Source organism: Erinaceus europaeus, chromosome 18 (assembly GCF_950295315.1).
Source record: "Erinaceus europaeus chromosome 18, mEriEur2.1, whole genome shotgun sequence".
Classification (NCBI taxonomy): Eukaryota; Metazoa; Chordata; class Mammalia; order Eulipotyphla; family Erinaceidae; genus Erinaceus; species Erinaceus europaeus.
The window spans coordinates 68,249,986-68,273,117 of NC_080179.1; the positions used below are offsets into that span (position 1 = coordinate 68,249,986).

The 23,132-nt window shown below is 47.8% G+C and overlaps 1 protein-coding gene across 2 annotated transcripts in view; it reads left to right on the plus strand.

The window, feature by feature from the left end:
• The window catches only part of KIF5C (kinesin family member 5C), a 206,979-nt gene that overhangs the window by 173,024 nt on the left and 10,823 nt on the right, over nt 1–23,132 (plus strand). The window contains exons 17-25 of one of the 2 annotated variants that reach the window (XM_007522235.3): nt 164–281; nt 4,485–4,561; nt 5,989–6,098; nt 8,333–8,434; nt 8,625–8,685; nt 14,726–14,797; nt 20,174–20,278; nt 20,449–20,665; nt 21,611–21,724. In XM_007522235.3, the coding sequence (XP_007522297.1) occupies nt 164–281; nt 4,485–4,561; nt 5,989–6,098; nt 8,333–8,434; nt 8,625–8,685; nt 14,726–14,797; nt 20,174–20,278; nt 20,449–20,665; nt 21,611–21,717 (969 nt within the window). In that variant the 3' untranslated portion in view covers nt 21,718–21,724. Of the gene's footprint in view, nt 1–163; nt 282–4,484; nt 4,562–5,988; nt 6,099–8,332; nt 8,435–8,624; nt 8,686–14,725; nt 14,798–20,173; nt 20,279–20,448; nt 20,666–21,610; nt 21,730–23,132 lie in introns of those variants that run through there. The other variant, XM_060178097.1, reaches the window with a different exon arrangement.

The following is a 23,132-nucleotide window of genomic DNA, read 5'->3' on the forward strand; positions in this document are numbered from 1 at the left end:
TGAGCTCAGACCCAAAGAAAGGGGGTGGACTGTGCAGCATGTGTGTGTCTCTACCCCGCCCCCCGCCCCAGAGGAACTCGGAAACTCTTCAATCAGAGTCCTTTCTGCACCAGCCAGCCTGCTAGTCACTCACCCTTCCTTTATGTCCATTTGCTTCTTCAAGCATGAGGCCAAGATTAAATCCTTGACTGACTACATGCAGAACATGGAACAGAAGAGGAGGCAGCTGGAAGAGTGCCAGGACTCGCTGAGTGAGGAGCTAGCCAAGCTCCGTGCCCAAGGTAAGTCATCAGCTACATGTAGGCGGGCAGACTCGGCCTAGACCAGCTCTCTCGTTGGCTGGGCCTGCGAGGCTTGTTCTTTCTTGTTGACTGAATGATGGCTGACTGATGCCTGAAGTTTGCACCCAGCACCTCACACCTGGAAGGCTTGCCCTCTACCGCAGAGCTACATCCCTGGGCCCCTGAACTCAAGAGCTTTATCTCTACCCAATTGAAGCATTTCCAGGTCTTCTGAAAACCGGGTCATGAGGGGGCCAGGTGGTGGCCCACCTGCTTGAGCACATACATTACTTTGCACAAGGTCCCAGGTTTGAGTCCCTGCTCCCCGTCTGCAGGAGGGAAGCTTCACAAGTGCTGAAACAAAGTCTGCAGTCGTTCTTCGCCCTCTCGATCTTCCCCTCCTCTCTTGATTTCCCTCTGTCACTATCCAATAAATAAATGCATCTGAAAAACACTGTGGCATGGCAGGAAAGAGGGGCAGGCTGGGGAGGGGAAAACCATCTAGAGGTCCATGGCCACCTTCTTTATACTTCTTTTTCCACTTTCCCTGCCATCCCAACTGTCATTCTTCCCTTTCCCATCTTTTGCTTCCAGTCTGCCATCATCCATCCTTGCAGCTCTCGAGATAGTCCCGTCTTGCTGCTCAGCTCCGTCTCCTTTGCTGTCACTGTCTCTAACCCTGACTAAGAATGTGGAGACACCCATCGGCCTTGGCTCTGACCTCCAGTCTGCTCTAGGCTGGCCACTGACGGCATCCCAGGGCCTTGCTGAAATCAGGCTCTGCTTGGTGTCCAGCCCCATGCCACAGTCTCCCTTTATGTCACTCACTTTGTGTTTGTTTGTTTGTTTCCAGAGCACTGCTCAGCTCTGGCTTAGGGTGGTGCTGGGGATTGAACCTGGGACCTCAGAGTTTCAGACATGCAAGTCTGTCGTGCCCAGCTGCTTTCTCTCTAAAGTCTGGACTTCCACTGAGGACTTACCTGGCTCCCCCTCTACCCTTTGTACAAGCCCTTCCTTCCGCCAGGCAGCAGCCCCCCAGCCTGTGCTCAGGGAGGTGCCTGACACGGTGAGAGCTCAGTGACATGAGTCAGTAGAAGCAGAAACTCAGCACTGGACTCCAAAGGCAAAAGCCAGGGCAGTATTCACCAGGTGCACTGTGATCAGATGGGACACCTTTTCCTTCTGCCTCCAGGGTTATCGCTGGGGCTTGGTGCCGGCACTACCAGTCTACTGCTCCTAGCGGCCATTTTTTTCCCTCCCATTTTATTGTATAGGACAGAGAGAAATTGAGAAGGGAGAAGCGATAGAAAGGAGGAGAGAAAGATAGACACCTACGGCCTGCTTCAACACTTGTAAAGCCACTCCCCAATCCCCCAAAAGAGGGGTGCCAGGGACACGAACCGAATCCTTGCATGGGTCCTTGCGCTTTGTACTGTGTGTGCTTAGCACTGTGCCCCACCTGGCCCCCAGATGGGCCACCTTTTATGGGTTACAACAACATTTCTTGAGAATTTTTTCTGGAAAAGACGCATCGGTCATTGTAACACTTGTGACCATGCAGGTAGCTCAGTGGGTGGAGTGCAGGACTTGTACATGTGAGACACCATCTTCACTCCCCTATGTGCATATTGCCGGGGCAGAGCTCCTGCAGTTTTCAGCCTCTCTCTTTTGACACGAATATGTTAAGTCTTAAAAATAATTAGACTTCTTTCAGACACTTTGATCCTCAAATCTCAAGTACTCATTGCAAAATAATGATATTTATACCTGCTAAAAATGTTTTTTTAAGATTTTTTTAATGTTTATTTATTCCCTTTTGTTGCTCTTGTTGTTTTATTATTGTAGTTATTATTGTTGTTACCAATGTCGTTGTTGGATAGGACAGAGAGAAATGGAGAGAGGCGGGGAAGACAAAGAAGGGGAGAGAAAGATAGACACCTGTAGACCTGCTTCACCACCTGTGAAGTGACTCCCCTGCAGGTGGGGAGCCGGTTGCTGGAACTGGGATCCTTACGCCGGTCCTTGTGCTTTGCACCACCTGCGCTTAACCTGCTGTGCTACAGCCCGACTCCCTAAAAATGTCTTTTAAATGTCCAACAAAGTAGGACTATGTGATAAGTTGTTTTTCTAGAACTTCTGTTTGTCATGTTGTAGCTAAACCTATGATGGATGTACTTACAATGCAATCTTAGATAAAAATAAGAATACATGACTGTATCTTTATTGTGATTTAACATTTAAAAATTAACAGATTCCAAGGCCTGCAAATCAACACTTGAAATGGAAATGGCTTTGATAAGCTGGTTGGATTGGCTAACTATTGTCTTTATCGTTATGTTCTTGCTTGCTGAATAAGTGCATTTTGTTTCAAATGCCAAAGCAAATTTAAAAGGGAACAGGACCACCTCCCATGACCTTATAGTGTTTTTTTTTTATGTAACACTGGATGAATGTCAGGAATACAGTGCCCCACCCAAGACTCTACAGGGAAACAATCTGAAATAAACCGGAACAGATTAGTGGGGAGAAAAATTGATAACTTGAATGCTACTACCGTCTTTTCCTTTCCTGCCTTCCTTCCTTCCTTCCTGTCTGTCTGTCTGTCTGTCTGTCTTTTTTTTTTTTTTTTTTTTAATTTGATGCTCAGGAGTGAGCCAGGGCCTCTCTGAATGAATCCAAGACACTGCTGGGTTACCTCCCTGGCACAGTTTTATTGATTTATTTGTTTACTTTTATTTGATAAGACAGAAATTGGGTGGGGAGGGGGAGAGTGAGAAGGGAGGCAGAGAGAGACACATGCAACACTGCTCACTACTCATGAAACTTCCCTGATGCAGATGGGAAGTGGTGGCTTGAACCTGGGTCTTCATGGTAGGTAATGTATGCACTTAACCAGGTGTGTCACCGCCTGGCCCCCTCTCTCTTCTCTTCTCTTTTCTTCTCTTTGACAGAGAGAAATTGAGAGGGGAAGGGGAGATAAAGGAGAGAGAGACACCTGCAGGCAGCCCTGCTTCACTGCTTGTGAAGCCCTCCCCTTACAGATGGGAGCAGGGGGTTAAATCCAGGTCCATGTGCATGTTAACATGTGTGCTCAGCCAGATGTGCCACCACCCAGTCCCCCTAATTCTGTGTTTCTTAAAGACACAGAGCAAGACCCAAGACACCACTTTTTTGGTCCAAGCAGTTCTGCCTCTTTCATTGGTTGTCACCTTATACTGACTTTTTCCAGATCAAAGAGAGAGAGAGAGAGAGAGAGAGAGAGAGAGACAGACACCAAAAGACAGACAGACCACAGCACCAAAGCCTCCTCCAGTGCAGTCTTGGCCTCCCACCTGTCTGTGTCCTTTGTGCTGTCTATGCTGCTGGGTAGTGCTACGGATTAAACCAAGGGCCTCTCCCAAGGGAGGCACACACTTTACCACAGAGCCACCACCTGGGCCCCTGAGTGTCACAGCTGAAGTCCTTTCACTCCTCGGGCTCAGGCTGCCCGTGTCCAGCTGTGCTCTGAGGGAGCCACTTGCCGGGAATAGTCAGGATGGCTCCCCCTGGGGAAGGTACAAAAGCCCCCAATATGAGCCCTTCTTACTTCATCTGCAGAGTTATTTTACATTTGCTTTCCCTTTTTCTTTTTTGAGATTAAAATCACAGTGATTTAGAGGAAGTCTCATCATTTTCTCAAATGGCAGTATCAGCCTAGAGCACCCATGGGAAAAAGTTTATTCTGCTCTCCTGTTCTTACCTTTAGAGTTTGGGTTTCCTCCCTTCCCTCTGCTCTTCTCTCCTCTTCTCCCCCCCCCCCCCAACTACTCTCTCCTTTGCTTCATCTTTAAAGAACAAACAGTATCCCTCATGGAAACTGGTTTAGCACTTTCTGAGATCTAATATTTGCAGAATGGTTTATAATCCCCACAGCAGACATGGCATCAGGAGTGCTCACCAGGCCAGGTGGGGACCCAGCCCCAAGGCACAGGGTAGTACCCAGCCAGGCCCCGAGTGGCTGCCCTCGGCCACTCTTCCCAGGACAAAGTCCTTGTCCAGCAGTGCTTTCAGAAGTTTTCCCCAGGCAGATAAATGCCTTCATTTCCCAGTTGCAACTGGGGACAGAAGCTGGTGTTTCACTTTACTATTGTTTCTTTCTATGCCTGCCTCTGGCAATGAGCACTGCCAGTTAAGTCTCAAATCATGGTTTCAAATTCCAAACAGAGAAGATGCACGAAGTTAGCTTCCAGGACAAGGAGAAGGAACACCTGACCCGGCTGCAGGATGCGGAGGAGATGAAGGTGTGTCTGTGGCCCTGCCTTGCCCTGTGCGGGTTAGAACAGTGTCTCCTCTGCTCCCCAGAGGAGCGTGGGGTGGTGGAGTGGGGAAGAGAGGATGGAGGCTGGGCTCGGGGCTCTCCCCAGAGTGTGGCCTGGCTGGAGAGAGGGATGATGGGTATATTGCATGAGTGTACTCTTCCTTCCTGTTCCTGCCAATACTGTGAATCTCTGTAGGGTTAGTCCACTCTGGTGGACCTGGAGAAATGTCCTCCCCCTCTTTTGAATGAAAGAAGCTATGTTTCTCTCTCCTTTGTTCCACCACCCCACCCCTACCCCCATGAAGCTCTATCTTAGACATGGTGGACTTTATTTTTTTAATTAAACTATTATTTATTCTTAATTTATTGAACTATTATTATCTTTTTAGGTTTGTGATTTTGTGTTTTTGGTTTGGCCACCAAAGTTATCACTGGGGCTTTGTCCCTGCAGTATGAATCCACCACTCCCAGTAGCCATCTTTCCTCCCTTTTTTCCCCCTTTCTTTTATTTGAGAAGACAGAAATTGAGATGGAAAGATAGATAGACAGACAGACAGACAGACAGAGAGATAGCGATAAATACAGGTAGCCCTGCGTCACTGCTTGTGAAGCTTTCTTCTTCCTGGTCAGGGCCAAGGGCTTGAAACCAGGTGCTTGTACAGGTGTTCAATCCTCTGTGCCACCACCCAGTTTTTTTCCCCCCAGAGCACTGCTCAATTTTAACTTAAGGGGCTACTGGTGACTGAATCTGGGACTCTGGAGACTCAGGCATGGAAGTCCTGAGATGTGCCATTTCCCCAGTCTGCACTCAGGGAGAATGTAGGACAAGTTATGGAGACACAGGGTTTTTTTTTTTTTTTTTTTTTTTTTAAGGGCTCAGAGGGAGATATGAAACAGAGGTAGTTTTCTGTTCGTTTGTTATTATTATTATGTGTAAGTAACTTGTGAACCCCTGGGGAGAATCGCCTGTGGGGAGATTAGATCTCACAAACTTCCATGGGCTCCTTCCTGGCTTCATGTTGCTCTAGTGAGAAGGTCCTCAGCGGGCAGGGCAGGGGCTGGGACACCTGCTTTTACACGCAGGCTACACGGTGTATCTGCGGCCACTGGCCCTGCAGCAGGTTGTGCGCTCTCAGTGGCCTGACTGGAGGTGAACTATGGCAAGTCAAGGGAAGCGTCTTATTTAATTACGTGTGGGCTGATTTCCCTCAGTTTTATGACAGACCATTGCTTGCATGACCTCAGTAAGGCAAGGTAGGTCCTGTAACCTCCCCCCGCCCCCCCCCCCCCATGTTGGGATCTCACAACTGAAGCCCACATGGGGTAGAAGTTCGAGGCCAGCCAGGATTTGTCACCAGGTGGCTGGACGCCAACCAGAGGATGACACATTTCTCTTGGCCTGGCTCACAGAAAGCACTGGAGCAGCAGATGGAGAGCCACCGGGAAGCTCACCAGAAACAGCTGTCCAGACTCCGAGATGAGATTGAGGAGAAACAGAAAATCATTGATGAGATTCGAGAGTGAGTTGGCCTGGGGGCTGGTGGGCTGGAAGGGCGGGCCTGGCCCTCAGGACGCTGCTGTGGTTGAGTGGTCCTGTGGGCTCCATGCTGCACTCTGGGTCTTAGCGGCTGGGCGTGCAGCATCTGGGGCCTCTTCCCATCTGGAGCTGGGCCGCAGGGACCAGGGACGCTGGTGGGACAGGTGGCAGGCAGCCCCAGCTGCTCCCACAGAGGAAGGTCGTGGTAGTGACTCATCTGCCCGCTAGGTGGGGACATGTCCGCATGAAAGGACCAAAAAGAGCACCCCTAAATTGGACCTGACTCAGGAGTTCTGACTGGTTAACACCCGCCCCCCCACCTTCTCATGATCACGCATAGGAATCTGCTTCTGCCGTCGTTTGTAGATGCCCACGCCGGGGGACCCACTCTTCACACGTCTGTATTTCCAGGGCTGTGGCTGTTCCGAGGTGGACAGCATCGCCGCAGCTCATCTGTGGCACCCTCTGCACCTCCAGAGGCCTTTCTCCTATCCAGTTCCTGCCCCTGAAGGAGACACTCCCTCCCCCCCCCCTCCACAGTGCCCTCTCCCTCCCTCTGACTTCCCTTCCCTTCACTGGCATCACATGGTCTCCAGGCCAGGAGGGCTTTTTAGGAGCCTCTCTTGTGAGTTCTTCACAGCCTTAATCCACAAGCCCCAAGGAAGGAGGTGGTCAGTCTCTGCACCTCTTTGCAGCATCAAGTCTTCAAACGCCCCCATAAGAATGTCTAGAAATGTGACTCCAGGGTCTAGATCATGGCACACCCAGTAGCGTGCCCATGTGACCATGCACAAGGCACGGGTTCAGGGGCCTGGTCACCACCTATGGGGGTGGGGACTTCGTGAGTGGTGAAGCAGTGCTGCAGGTGTCTCTCTTTCCTTCTGTCTTTCTCTCCATCTCTGTCTTTCTTTGTCTCTCACCCTCTATCAACAGCAATGACGACATAACAAAGAAAAATCCTACCAAAAATAAAAAGAGTAAAATGAAATAGGGTCCATCCACTGACACGCCCTCTCTAAGGATTTAGAGAAAAAGTCCCCTCCTCTTCCATTTTTTTTGGTCATAGAGACAGGGAGAGAAAGAGAGAAAGACCACAGTCATGGAGCTTCTGTCAGTGAGCTGGTCGAACCTGGGTAGCTTGCACACCAAAGCACCACACTTTCCAAATGAACTGTTTTGCCAGCCCCCCTCCCACTATCTGGAACTGAAGAAGCAGGCACAGTGACTCCCTTATGGCCATGCAGCGAGACAGGAATCAGGCAGGATTTCAAGTTTAATTCTCCCTGCTGCTCATCCAAGTCTCTCTTCCGTCTCTGTGAGCTGCTCACACAGCACTTTTGCCTTTTGGAAGTCCACGCGTGCATGTCTCGTTCTCCCAGGCTCCATGTGTGGTCTCCCTGAGGGGCACACTCAGATCCCCTCCCCTCGCCTTCTCCACCATCCCCACCCCAGCCTCTGTGCTGCGCCTTCCTCTTCAAGTGCATGTCATGTTCGTGATTCTGATGACGCACCTTGGAAGAGCTCACCAGCAGAGGGAGGGGAGAAGGGTGAGAAAAAGGCCCTGTCTGTGCACGAGGCAGTGGCTGAAGAAATTTCTCAACTCCTGGCTGCCTTTCTTTCTTTCTTTTTTTAAAGAATTTATTTAGGGAGTTGGGCGGTAGCACAACGGGTTAAGTGCATGTGGTGCAAAACACAAGGACCAGCGTAAGGATCCTGGTTTGAGCCCCCGGCTTCCTATCTGCAGGGGAGTCGCTTCACAAGCGGTAAAGCAGGTCTGCAGGTGTCTGTCTTTCTCTCCTTCTCTGTCTTCCCCTCCTCTCTCCATTTCTCTCTGTCCTATCCAACAATGACGACATCAACAACAATAACTACAACAAGGGCAACAAGAAGGAAATAAATAAATATTTTTAAAAATTTTTTAGAAAGGGCAACAAAAGGGAATAAATAAATAAATATTTAAAATAAATAAATACATTCTCAAAGTCATAGGTCTTGTGCCTTAAAGATGCATCCTTGAAATTAATTTTCACCTGATCCAGGAGGAAGCTGCATCTTTGTTCTCTGACCCCTTCCAAGCCTCCAGCATCACTGTCTTTATTGCTTAGAGCCAATGGGGTGGGGGCAGGGTCTTTGGTGGGGGTGACTTGGAATCTCAGATTAAGGCAGGATGTGTTATTGGTTTTTTTTTTTCTCTCTCTCTCTCTCTCTCGATTCCAGTTTGAACCAGAAGTTGCAGCTGGAGCAGGAGAAGCTCAGCTCTGACTATACCAAGCTGAAAATAGAGGACCAAGAGAGAGAGATGAGACTGGAAAAACTCCTGTGAGTGTGCTTCCAGCTGCCCCCGGGAGGTGTGAGAAACTCCGCTTTTGTGTGTCAGATGTGCTCATCCGATGATGGTTCCATGGGGCCAACTCAGAAGCTGGCCTTGGCGACCTGAGCGAGTCGGTTTGTTTTATCTGAGTGTTCTCTGAGGCTTCTTGGTGCCTCACGAGTCCTCTGTGTTTTCCAGATTGCTCAATGACAAAAGGGAACAAGCCCGTGAGGACCTCAAAGGACTGGAAGAGACTGTGGTATGTGGTATTTCCCTCTCACTTTTATCCCAGATTCCTGTGTGATTTTGTGGGATGTCTTTATTCTGAAATTCAGTCCATGCCTACCTTTCTCACAGTATTGTTTTAATTCCTTATTTATTTTGGTGTCACCGGAGCTTCACTGCTCCAAGCAGACTTTTTTTCAGGCAGAAAGTTGAAATACACAAAGATGCAAAAACACCACAGCACCAAAGCTTCCTCCAGCGCCTTGGGGGTGAGGGGGAGAACCTGGGTCATGTGCTTGGCAAAGCAGGTGTACTATCCGGGTGAGTTGTGGGGACAGGGCAGTAACACACCTGGTAGAGTGTGCATGTTACCAGGCACAAGGACCCAGGTTCAAGCACCTGGTTCCCTCCCGCAGGGGACAAGCTTCCCAAATGATAAAGCAGAGCTACAGGTGTCTGTCTGTCTGTCTCTGTCTACAGGTGTCTGTCTGTCTGTCTCTGTCTACAGGTGTCTGTCTGTCTGTCTCTGTCTACAGGTGTCTGTCTGTCTGTCTCTGTCTACAGGTGTCTGTCTGTCTGTCTCTGTCTACAGGTGTCTGTCTCTCTGTCTCTGTCTACAGGTGTCTGTCTCTCTGTCTCTGTCTATCCCCTCCCTTCCCTCTTAATCCCTCTACTCTATCAAAAATAAAAATAATCAGGGGCTGGGCGGTGGCGTACCTGGTTAAGTGCACACATTACACTGTCAGGGACCCAGGTTCAAGCCCCTGGTCCCCACCTGCAGGGGGAAGGTTTCACGAGTGGTGAAGCAGGGCTGCAGGTGTCTCTCTGTCTCTCTTCCTCTCTATCTCCTTTCCCTCTAAATTTCTCTCTGTCCTATCAAATGCATAAATAAAGTTAAAAAAATGATCAGCAACAACAAAAAATGAGAGTTGTAGAATTAGCCCTACCATTTCACAGCATGGTTATTCACCCATCAGTGAATCCATCCATCCGTCTATCTGTCCATCCATCCTTAAATGCGATAGCCCTAGAGACCCCTGAGCAAGAGTGAAACCTGCAGCTCCACAGCCTCTGTGCTTGGCTGGCTTCCACTCCGTCCCCAGCAGCTTGTAACTGAGTGTCTGCGGAGGTGAGCACACCTCTGGGAACCGGGGCCGCCTCCACAGACAGCAGAGATGAGGGCTGGCCCCTTTGAAGCTGACTTTGCGCTGTGCATGGGAGGGGTTGGAGATGAACAGTGAAGAAACTAAAGTAGTCATTCCTTTAGAAGTTTGTTTGTTGGTTGTTTTTTTTTTGTGTGTGTGTGTAATTCTTTTTTTAAAATATTTATTTATGTATTCTCTTTTGTTGCCCTTGTTTTATTGTTGTAGTCATTATTGTTGTTGTTGTTGATGTTGTCGTTGTTGGATAGGACAGAGAGAAATCAAGAGAGGAGGGGAAGACAAAGGGGGAGAGAGAGAGATAGACACCTGCAGACGTGCTTCACCACCTGTGAAGCGACTCCCCTGCAGGTGGGGTGGCTGGAGGCTCGAACCAGGATCCTTACGCCGGTCTTTGCGCTTTGCACCACGTGCACTTAACCCACTGCGCTACCGCCGGACTCCCCACACTCACGTTCTCACACACACACTCCACTTCAGCCCCTGCACTCTAACCCCACCTGACACATGCCTGCTTCTGCTCACTCACTCACTGGTCACACCCTCAGGCTCACTGACACAGTGACTCCCACTCTCACTCATTCCCCCACCCACACACACCCTAAACACAGTTGTTGATTTTTTAAAACATTTTATTTATAAAACAGTTGTTGGTTTTTATTTAATTATTTTATTCAGTATGTCAGAGAGAAATTAAGGGGGGGGGTGAGAAAGGGAGAGAGAAAAACAAACACCTACCTACTTCTACCTACTGCTTCAACACTCATGAAGCTCCCCCAGTATGGGTGGGGAGTGGGGTTTAATTTAAACTAGGATCTCTGCTCATGGTAATGTGTGCTCAACCAGGTGTGCCACCACCCAACTTCCAGTGTTTGTTTGTTTGTTTTGTCCTTTTCTTTTCCTTTCTTTTCTCTTCTTCACTTTTCCTTTCTTTTCTTCTTTTTCCCCAAAGCACCACTCAGCTCTGGCTTATGGGCTTATGATAGCACAGGGCATTGAACTTGGGACTTCTAAGCCTTAGGCATGAGAGGCAACACATTTTTTCAAACCCAGAACTGGAGCCACGAAAGTGTGCCATGTTAAAAACTACTTCAGTTTTATTGTTAGTGACTTAACAGTGATTGACATAATGACAAGATTTTAGAGATAGAGCTTCACGCCCTTTGAAGATGTGTGTGCATATAACCCACCACCAAGGTCCTGTGTCCCCTTTCTCTGGTAGCCACTAAAGTTCTCACACAATTTCATAACTATCTATCTTATAAATTCTCTTGACATAGTCTTTTCTGTCTCTTCACTCATTGCACTGAACATAGTCACCCAGTTCCGTTTTTACCCCAAACGATACAGTCTTGCCTTTTTCGACTGCTGAGTAGCGTTGCAATGAGTATATGTCTCATGATTTACCTCATAACTTCGTTACCCAGCTTTCTGTTCATGGCCAAGTGGATTCCATATTTTGTCTAGTGTTGCTAAAGTTGATTCCACATTCTGGCTGTTGCTTATAACAAGGGCTATGAACACAGATGTTGGATAGTATGCCAGCTCCCCCCCCCCCCCCCCCCCCCCCCCCCCCCCCCGGCTTAAACACCAGTATGTCTGTATGAGATTAGTTTGATCCCACTCAAAGCTGCGGTCTATTTACATAAATCACTTTTACATTTACATAAAGCACCACCTTCCCTCCAGGGCATTGGTGATTCAGTGGTAGAATTCTCACCTGCTCCACCCCCTCTCCTTGTCACACCCTGATTTTCACCAGTCACTTTTCTCTCCACCCTCTCTATGTCACATCCTGTTCACACCCTACTTGGGAAGTATATATAAAGACAACATTGTTCGTTTTAGTTTAGTTTAGCTTAGCTCGGCTTAGATTGTGCTGTGTCCTGCATGAATAAAGAGATACTGCGTACAACCCAGCCATGAGTCCCGGGTCATCTGTCTCCTGTCAATGAAGCTCAGCCCGACACACAGAGGTGCATGTAGCCCTTGTTTGCCTTTGACTTTGATATCTAGGAGAGGTACCGCTGAATCTAAGGGTATTTCCATGTTGATTTGTGTGAGGACTCTTCTGTTTTCTGTAGGGGCTTCACCGGCTTGCGTTTGCACTAACAGCATAACACTCTACTGGGTGCGCTACTGCCCAGTCCCTACTGAGCCCGCTATTTTTGTCTTCATGTTTGAAATAAGGCATCTGAAGTACAGAACATTCAGACAACTTGTCCAGGGTTACCTGGAAGTGGGAAGTTCAAGAACTACTTCATCTTTAACCTCGATGATGAGAAGCCAATGAACATCTGATTCAGGGGAGGGATGGCTTTTTATTTAGCCTCCTTGAATTACACATGTACTAACAACTGTATTTACTGTTGCCTGTAAACCATTAATCTTCCCAATTAAAAAGAGAGAGAGATAGAGAGAGAGAGAGAGAATGAGAAATCAAAGTACCTTTAGAAAAGAACCTCCAGGGAGTCAGGCAATAATGCAGCAGGTTAAGCGCACGTGGCTGGAAGCGCAAGGACCAGCATAAGGATCCCAGATCCAGCCCCTGGCTCCCCACCCACAGGGGGATCACTTCACAAGTGGTGAAGCAGGTCTGCAGGTGTCTATCTTTCTCTCCCCCTCTCTGTCTTCCTCTCCTCTCTCCATTTCTCTCTGTCCTATCCAACAATGATGACATCAATAACAACAATAATAACTGGTTGTTTTATTATTGAATTATGTCTAGTGCGTATATGACAACTGGTGGGAGGAGTAGAAAATCTATTCGAGTGAGTTGGGTGGTAGCGCAGCGGATTAAGCACAGGTGGCGCAAAGTGCAGGACCGGCCTACGGATCCCGGTTTGAGCCCCCAGCTCCCCACCTGCAAGGGAGTTGCTTCACAGGTGGTGAAGCAGGTCTGCAAGTGTCTGTCTTTCTCTCCCTCTGTCTGTCTTCCCCTCCTCTCTCCATTTCTCTGTCTTATCCAAAATTGACGACATCAATAACAACAACAATAACTACAGCAATAAAAAAGGGCAACAAAAGGGAATAAATAGATAAATATTTTTTTTAACTTTATTTAAAAAAAGAGAGAAAGAAAATCTGTTCAAGTACACAGCCCACTAGAGATTTTACTAGTGATTTAATATTGATTTATAAAGTTATGAGATAATGGGAATAATTCCACACCATTCCCACAATCAGAGCTCTGCATCCCCATTCCCTCCATTGGAAACTCCAGTAGTTCTGCCAAACGTTGATCATTATTTCTATAATTATCTATATATACTTGAACGTTTTTGTTTGAGGACCCCTGGCTCAAGCCCCAAATCCCCACCTGCAGGGGAAACTTAATGAGCTGTGAAGCTGTGCTGCAGATGTCTCTCTTTCTCTCTACCTCCCTCTCGCCTTGTTTCTCTCCTTATACCACAGTATTGTTTTTTTTCCCCTGTGGTGCTGCCTTCTCTTCCATTCTAAGTCACACCTACTCTTATTATTAGTAATATCCTTTCCCTCTTTTCTCTCTGGGTCCTGACGGAACTGGAGTTCAGAGTCTTCTGGTCATCTTTCCCTAACATGTCTCCCCGGGCTCTGGGAGTATGGACCAAAATTCCTTATGAGGTGCAGATTGTGGGAAGTCTGGCTTCTGTAGTTGCTTCTCTGCTGGACATGGATGTTGGCAGGCTGATCCATACCCCCAACCTGTTTCTACCTTTCCCTAGTGGGAAGGGATCTGGAGAGGTGAGGTTTGGGACACATTGGTGAGGTCATCTGTCCTGGAAAGTCAGGATGGAGTCACAGTAGAATCTGTAACTTGATGGCTGAAAAGTGGCAGGATATAAAGTTTGACAAAATGTTTAATAAACAGGAACCAAAAAGTAGGAATAGAGCAGATGGGAATATGGATCTTAGAGTAGAAAGAGGCTAGGAAGTCTATTTTAGGTATGTTCCAAGGAGCCCATGACTTCAGTAATTATTACTTAAGCTTGATAGCTAACATGCAGGTGAACTAAGAATATTGTCTGAGAAAAATGGTGTCAGAGTTTAGAACAGGGCTAGAAGGCTGGACTAGGGCAGAGAGTAGCTCCCAAACTCAAAGAAAGTATATAAATACAATTAAGTGTTTACCCCATTGATCTGACCTAGGGCCCATTATCTAGTCATATTTACCACAGGAGCCTATGTAATCTCTGAGTCCCTGTCAGTCTGAGCTCACTGTACATGGTCATAGCTGGGAACATTTCAGGCTGCTTTCATTTCAGGACCAGTCTTTCTCTAGTGGCAGACTAGAATGACAACAGTCTCTTTTGAGAGAGTGGGGGCATTCTTTACCATTGGTAGTTCAGAGTGAGAGTATGGCCCTGTAGAAGCCCACAACAGTGCTTATAATTATGTTCCTGATGGAAGTGACCAGTGATGGTGGACAGAGGGATCTGTTAGAGGACCAAATCCATTGTGTCTATGGGGGAATCCAAGGATTTCCTGACTAGAACCCCAGGTGATGGGGTGGCCTGGCAGTGACCAAAAAGGCCACCATTAGGGGAGCCAGTCTCCTGACTCTTACCTTGCTTTTGTAGCCCTTTCTTTATTTGACAAGTTTAGACTTTCTCCAGTTGTTAAAGCTTTGAGTGTCATTTATTGTATCTACTAAGAATTTTTATGAGAAAACGTTGGGATGTTTGTGGTTGAAAGAGATAAGAGATTCCACTTGGAATACAGCAAATGAATGGGCTCTGCCAGAGTTTGAGCTCCAGCTCTCTGCACTTGGGGGTTTTGGGTGAGGGTGGTGAATGTGTGTGGAAGGCAGGTCACAGGATATGGGGCAACTCCATGTCTTTGGTGGTGGAGACATCTGGGGTGAATGATCTGGTGCCGGCTGTGGTGTCATGCCAATGTTCCCCATTAACATAGTGCTTCCCTTCTCTCTTCCAGTCCCGGGAGCTCCAAACGCTACATAACCTCCGAAAGCTCTTTGTTCAGGACCTGACTGCCCGGGTTAAAAAGGTAAGTTTTGTACCACCTAGGGCTAAGAAACACAGAAAGGTGTCACCCCCCCAAAAAAAAAAAGTTTTAAGTTGCTTACACCCAGACTTGTATGTGTATGATTAAAAATTAATTACTTTGGATCTCAAAATTAAAAATTAATTACTTTGGCCCACCACCCTCCTGCACCCCACCCCCACCTCCCCACCTGCAGGGGAAAAAAATTTAAGTTGCTTACACCCAGACTGTGTATGCTTAAAAATTAATTACTGGGAGTCGGGCGTTAGCGCAGCGGGTTAAGCACGCGTGGCGCAAAGCGCAAGGACCGGGGTGAGGATCCCAGTTCAATCCCCTGGCTCCCCACCTGCAGGGGGGTCACTTCACAATCGGTGAAGCAGGTCTGCAGGTGTCTATCTTTCTCTCCCCCTCTCTGTCTTCCCCTCCTCTCTCCATTTCTCTCTGTCCTATCCAACAACGATGACATCAATAATAACTACAACAATAAAACAACAAGGACAACGAAAGGGAATAGATAAATAAATATTAAAAAAAACTTTAAAAAATTAATTACTTTGTGTTTCAGGTGGCCCACCACCACCCCCCCCCCGCAACCGCCTCACCTGCGGGGGGGTCGCTTCACAGTCAGTGAAGCAGGTGTATAGATGTCTGTCTGTCTCCCCTCCTCTCTGGATTTCTCTCTGTCTTATCTGACAACAACAACAGCAGTGACAACAATAATAATAACTACAACAACAAGGGCAACAAAATGGGAAAAATGTCATCTGGGAGCAGTGGATTTGTAGTGCAGGCACTGAGCCCCAGTAATAACCCTGGAGGCAAAAAAAATTAAACACTTCATACTAGACAGTTGTTATTAAAGGAATATGTTGGAGGCCAAAAAAAAAAAAATCCAGAAAACCTTGGGAACATTTTGCCTTCTTATGAGAAGAAATTTCTCCCCTCTCTTTTGCCTTCATTTCTTCTTACTTTTCCTTTCTTTTCCTCCTCTTTCCTTTCTTTTCTTCTTTGTCAGAGTTATCACTGGTGCTTGGTACCTGCATGAGAAATCCACTGCTCCTGGTGGCTATATCTCACCCCCCCATTTTCTTTTTTTATTTGCTAAGACAGAAGCTGAGAGGGGAGGGGTAGATAGTGAGAGAAAGAGAGACACCTGCAGTGCTTAACTGCTTGTGAAGCTTTGCCTCTGTGGGTGGGCACTGAAGACTTGAACCAGGGTCATTGCACATGATAGGGTGCACCACTGCTGGGTCCTACAGGGATGCCCCAGAGAGCATTGTCAGACAGTGCTATCTACTGAGCAGTGTCAGAAGCCAGGGGTGAGAGTCTCCTGTGTCCCTGCTGAGAGGCCACATGGGGCAAAGTTAGAATTCAAGAAGCGCTTAGGCATCCACTGCCCTAGCAGTCATGCCAGGGGTCTTAGTATTTGTTTTGCCTACCTGGAGAAGACTCAGAGGCTAAGTAACCTGAATAATCTCCCTCAAGATTCTACAGCTGGGGAGAGCCAGTCCTAGGCCAAGAATTTTCAGTCTGGGACAGGCAAAATAGCTCACCTGGGAATGCACCTGTTTTGCTGTGCACAGGACCCTGGTTCAAGCCCAGCCTCCCACTGTACTGGTGGAGGCTTCGGTGCTGTAGCCTTTCCATCCCTGTCTATCTTTCTCTCTCTCTGTCTCTCTGTTTCTGTCTGAAATAAGTCAACCTAGAGCACTGAGCCCTGGTAACAGCAGCAACAAAAAGAGAAAGAATGGAGGTCTGTGTGCTTTATAATTCTGAGCTTCTCTGGGTCTCAGGACATGCAGAGTGATCTCAGGGAGTTGCCGGGTAGCTCAGTCAGTAGAGCATGAGACTCTTAATCTCAGGGTTGTGGGTTCATGCCCCACGTTGGGCGCCATATGACAGTCCCTGTTCGGGCGCCAGATGTCATGCTTCGCCACAGAGGAGTGAGAGAGAGAGAGAGAGAGAGAGAGAGAGAGGAGATCCGGAGCAGAGAGGGAACACAATTCTTTATTCGCACGGGCACCTCAGAGTTGGGTGAGAGTGCAGTGGTTTGGGCCACGTGGAGCTAGCCAAAATGGCTGCCTCGCACAGCAACCTTCCCTGTGTCTAATCACCAAAGTGAAAAGCGGGCAAGAGAGAGAGGGGCGGAAGAAGAAGGGCTTTATAGGGCAAAAACCAGGAGTGACGAGCCGGGCCGGGACAGGATTGGCTGGGAAGGGCACTTCGAGAATATCATATTAACTCTCACGGGAACTGTTACTATCCTGAGGGGACATCTGCACAGCATTGAACATTACCATTCTACATCTGTGCTTTCACTTATATTCCCAGTGAATTCTAAAACCTTTAGAAAAATACCTTTAGCCTTCCCTATGACCCTGCAATTCCTCTCCTTGGGATATATCCTAAGGAACTAAACACCCATCCAAAAAGATCTCCATATACCTATGTTCATAACAGCACAATTTGTAATAGCCAAAACCTGGTAGCAACCTAGGTATCCAACAATAGATGAGTGGCTGAGAAAGACGTGGTATATATATATATATATATATATATATATATATATATACACACAGTGGAATACTACTCAGCTATTATTAATGGTGAATTCACTCTCTTCATCTCATCATGGATGGAGATTGAAGGAATTATTTTGGTGAGATAAGTCAGAAAGAGAGGGATGAATATGGGATGACCTCATTCATAGACATAAGTTGAGAAGTAGGAACAGAAAGGGTAAACACAAAGTAGAACTTGTGTTGGGCTAGCGTGGGGGTGCCTCTTCCTGGGCGTGTACTCTCTGGGTTGGAGAGCACTCAACTGGAGCCAGCCTGGGTTGCTACTCACTCAGCGACGCAGGAGAGATGACTCAAACTCGTGGTGGAGTGGCAATGCAATGTCTTTATTGATCAGAGACACCACTTTTAAAGGCCAGACCCGGAAGTGACAAGTCGGAAACAGAAATAGCTAGGAAAGGGGTGGAGAAAGGCAAAAGGGCGCTGGGAAGGTACAAACTTCCCTTTGCAACTGTTGTTAGGGGTTTTAACTGGTGGGATTAATGATACCCTGGAGGCAGGGAGGGTCTTGAAAGATAGATCAAAGGAATGGAAAGGGTGGGGATCTTTCAGGCAAAACAATGATTATATAGATAGGCCATAATATCAGGAATGCAGGGTGGAGCAGGGGGAGCTGGCTTAACAATTTCCTGACAAACTTGGGTTTGGTGTATTGCACCAAAAAAGGACTCGGGTAGAGGAGTAGAGGCATCCAGGTCCTGGTGCAAGATGGTGAAGGAGGACCTAGTCTGGGGTTGACAGTGTTTTGTAGACAACTGAGAAATTTTACACATGTACCAACAACTGTATTTACTGTTGCCTGTAAACCATTAATCTTCCCAATTTAAGAGAGAGAGAGAATGAGAAATCAAAGTACCTTTAGAAAAGAACCTCCAGGGAGTCAGGCAATAATGCAGCAGGTTAAGCGCACGTGGCTGGAAGCGCAAGGACCAGCATAAGGATCTCAGTTTCAGCCCCCGGCTCCCCACCCACAGGGGGATCACTTCACAAGTGGTAAAGCAGGTCTGCAGGTGTCTATCTTTCTCTCCTCCTCTCTGTCTTCCTCTCCTCTCTCCATTTCTCTCTGTCCTACCCAACAATGACAACATCAATAACAACAGTAATAACTACAACAATAAAACAACCAGGGCAACAAAAGGGAATAAATAAATAAATATTTTAAAAAAAGACCCTACAAGCAAAGGACTGTGGAGAGGGTGGTGGGTCCTGGCATGACGAAGGGAAAAGACCCAGGTTGGAGATGACAGAGTTTTGCAGACACCTGTCACAGAGAGATGAGAGATGGTACCCAACTGCACTGTAATCCATTAAGCCTCTTATAAAATGATTTAAAAAAGAGAGAGAGAGAGGAGGCCTCAATCTTGACAGATGTTTGGGATGGACAAGGGATCTGTTACAATGAGAAGGAGTCTATTGTTTTGCTTTTTAAAAACATTTTATTTATATATATTTATTGCCACCAGGGTTATCCCTGGAGTATGATGCCTACATGATGAATCCACTGCTTCTGATGGCCATTTTTTTCCTTTGATAGGACAGAGAGAAATTAAGAGGGGAGTGGGAGATAGAGAGACAGAGACACCTGCAGACCTACTTCACCATGCATGGCACTTCCCCCTACAAGTGGGGAGCCGGTGTTCGAACCCAGTTCCTTGCACATGGTAATGTGTGCTCTTAACCTGATGTGCCATTATCCACTTCTTTTGTTTACTATAAGTTTGTAGTGTTTTTGTTTGTTTGTTTTGGTGGTTTATTTTGCTTTTGTACACATTCTCTTAAAAATACTTCTAATACTTATAGATGCAACCAAGGGTATTGCTTGATGGGGAAGTGATTATTACAGATTATTTTTAAAGTGTACAAAACTTATTTATTTTTATTTTCAGAATAATCTCTTGGGGCTGGGAGATAGCTCATCCAGCAAAGGACACACTTTAACCAAGTACAGGGACCTGAGTTCAGGCTCCAGGCCATCACATGGGAGCCATGGTGTTTCTTCTTCCCCTCTCTGTCTCTCTATCTTGAATTTAGGAAGAAAAAAAGAGTCCAGGTTCGAGCCCCAGGGCTCCTCACCTGCAAGGGAGTTGCTTCACAGGTGGTGAAGCAGGTCTGCCGGTGTCTATCTTTCTCTCCCCCTCTCTGTCTTCCCCATCTCTCTCCATTTCTCTCTGTCCTATCCGACAACAACAACAATAACTACACAACAATAAAATAACAAGGGCAACGAAAGGGAATAAATAAATTAAAGTAAAAAGTAAAAAAAAAAGAAAGAAAAAAGAGTTTGTTGGGAGTGTAGAATTGTACAGGTACTGCACCACAGCAAGCCAAATATATAAGTTAATTAATTAAAAATAACCTTTGGTGTGGTCCAGGGTATGTGTGTGTGTGTGTGTGTGTGTGTGTGTGTGTGTGTGTGTGTGTGTGTGTGTCATTGTCATGATGTCATTGTTCCAGCATGACTTTTTTTTTCTTAGTTAGAGACAGATAAAGAGAGACACACACACACACACACACACCACAAAGCTTTCTCCAGTGTAGTGGGGGCTGGACTTGATCTTATCTCACTCACATGGCAAAGCAGCACACATTCCAAGCAGGCTATCTTGCTGGCCCTGGAGTCTGTTTTAAATATATTAGGTTGTTGGGAAAATCAAGACATATTATTCTTTGTGTTTTTTTTTTATGCAAAAAAAATACACCGTGGCTTTTCCTATCACCCTGTGGTTAGATTGTATCCTCCCACATACCTGGGTCTTGGGTGATAGGTGGAGACCGGTTCTGAACTGAGGTGTCTCTGCAGAGTGTGGAGCTGGACAGCGATGACGGTGGAGGCAGTGCTGCCCAGAAGCAGAAGATTTCCTTCCTGGAAAATAACCTGGAACAGCTCACTAAGGTCCACAAGCAGGTAGGAGAGCCTGCCAGCTCCCTCTGCTTCCCATTCTTTCTTGGATAGAACCCTCATTAGGTGTGGCCACAGTGTGTGTGTGTGTGTGTGTGTGTGCTCTGCCCCTGTGCTGTCCCCTGGCCCCTGGCCCCAGACCTCCCCAGTAGCTCCCACCTCTGCCCTCACTGTAGCTGGTCCGGGACAATGCCGACCTGCGTTGTGAGCTGCCCAAGCTGGAGAAGCGGCTGCGGGCCACGGCCGAGCGCGTCAAGGCCCTGGAGAGTGCGCTCAAGGAGGCCAAGGAGAACGCCATGCGGGACCGCAAGCGCTACCAGCAGGAGGTGGACCGCATCAAGGAGGCTGTGCGGGCCAAGAACATGGCCAGGAGGGCGCACTCGGCCCAGATAGGTATGAGCCCCTCTTCCTAGGCTGGGCTGAGCGCCTGGGACTCCACCTACAGGAACCTGGAGCTCCAGGCCGCCTAGGGGAGTCCGTGTGCAGGACCCAGAAGGCTGCATGGGAACCTCTTGGGTACTTCTAGAAGTCCCGAAGGTCTCTGCGCTTTGCATCAAGGGGATCTTTGAAGGGGGTACCATGTAGTCAGAAGCCCCAGGGAAAGCCACTGGCAAATGCAGGTTTTGAAATCCCCTGGAACACTCCCGGGCCTGGCGCTGAGAGAGCAGGGCATGGTTCCTGCAGGGAGGGGCCTGGAGGAGCAGCCTCTGGAGATCTGGGCAGGGGCATTGTGCCCCAGAAGGGAACAAGGATGGAAGGGCTGAGTCATAGAGTTCCCAAAACAGAGCTCCAGGAATAAAGGGGACTCAAGGATGTTCTCTACAGAACCTGTTTTAAAAAACATTGAAACATCTCCAGTAATGTGTAGCATTGTGTCAAATCAGATAGGACTGTGGAGATATAATATATGCAAGCAACTTCATGTCTTTCCTCTCGAGATCATAACTTAGATTAGTGGCTATTGTTCTCACTGGATTTCACAGCCCTTGAAAGCTGACTGAAAGCCACGGACCCAGAAAAAAATGCACCAATTCCTGTGTATCAGTGCACAGGATGCATGAATTTCAGGGATGCGTGGATATACCCTGGAAGCCCACAATCACTGATAAATCTGCCTCAGATAAAGCCGAGAGTCCCTTGCTTCTCTGGTCCTCAAACCTGGATGCCGTCCATTAGCTGATGGTGCTGACCACTAGCTGTGCAGGCTGACCCCCGTTTTCAGAAAGGTCAGATAGCTCAGGAGAACTGAGAAGTTGCTCAGAATGGTGACCTGCGGGGGACCAGGGATGGCTGCCTACATGCGTTCTAACTCCTGTTATTTCCTTTCTGTGGGTGCAGCCAAGCCCATCCGTCCTGGACATTATCCGGCATCATCCCCAACAGCTGTCCATGCCATCCGAGGGGGAGGAGGTGGCTCTTCAAACTCCACCCACTACCAGAAATAAATACGAAGTGAGTCCTTGCTCTCAGGTTTGCTTTCTCTGTAGGGTCCCTGCCCACCTGTGTACCTGCAGTAAAGGGGGGGGGGCTAGTTCTACCCACCCCCATCTCTCCTGTAGGCCCTGGGGACCTGGGCTTCCCTCAGCTCTGTCTAGACATGCAGGGTCTTCTAGCTGGGGCCACCTGGTGCCTGGGGACCCTGCCTAGGCAGGTACGGGTGTGACAGGTGAGTCATTGGGCTGGTTTTAATGTGGAGACTCCTCACTGTGGCTGGCATCCTATGGGGCATTACCTGTTTGCCAGCTGTCTTCACCAAGAAGTCCTGGGAACCAACAGGAAGAGCGAGCTATACAGTGCAGTCTTTTTATCTGCATTTATGTGAAGGTAGCAGATGAACTGGTCTAAGAATGTGCAGATATGATACCTAGCTGGGGAAACAGTGATTCGTAGACTTCCCTTTTCATAGCCCACACTCCATGTTGCTTTCCTAGCAAAAGGAAGAAAAAGGCAATATGCCTTGGAGTGGAGGAGGGTTGAGCCTTCATCTGACACTTTCCTTTCTTTTGATTTAATATTTTATGCATTACTACTACTTCTAGTGTTTGCCCTTCTTCCGTAGCCAGTCAACAGTGTCAGGTTGAGCCTTATGTAAAGTTTCGAGACCTCCTTTGAATCTGGAGAGGTGGCAGTCGTTGACTATGTGGGTCATAGTCTGTCTGGAGCTGCAGGGGCAGTTCGGGTCGTCTCTGGCTCCCCAGCGATGGAACATAGCGGCGCACCGGCCATGGCCTGTTCGATAGCGATTGAGGAGGGCCCGATCATAACGTGCTAGGTCAGAGCCGGGTTGACGCTCGCAGGGGTCTGTGATGAGGTGTTTGTTCTTGACCTCAGCTGACTGCCAGCTCTGTTTCCAAGAGTCTGGAACAGAGAAGTTCAGAAGAAAAAGGCAATATGCCTTGGAGTGGAGGAGGGTTGAGCCTTCATCTGACACTTTCCTTTCTTTTGATTTAATATTTTATGCATTTAATGACAGAGACAGGGTAAGCCAGAGCACTGCTCAGCTCTGGTTTATGGCAGTGCTAGGGATTGAACCTGGGAGCTCAGAGCCTTAGGCATGAATATCTTTTGCAGAACCATTATGCTGTATCCCCAACTCAAGCCTGACCTTTTATCCTTGAACAAGAACAGAGGCTGTTAAATGGGCAGGACCGACAGACAGACAGACAGCTGGCCAGAAAAGCTTGCTTAGAAAGCCTCTGTCCTTGTACCAGTGGTTATTGAGAGAAGGTGATGTTGGGTGAGGTCCTTGTGCTCTCAGCCCTCACTGCAGAAGCTGGCAGGTGAGCTAGTGAGCCTTCGGGATGGGTGTGAAGCTGGACTGGGCAAGGGGGCTTGGGAGCAGCAGCCCCTCCTGCAGCGT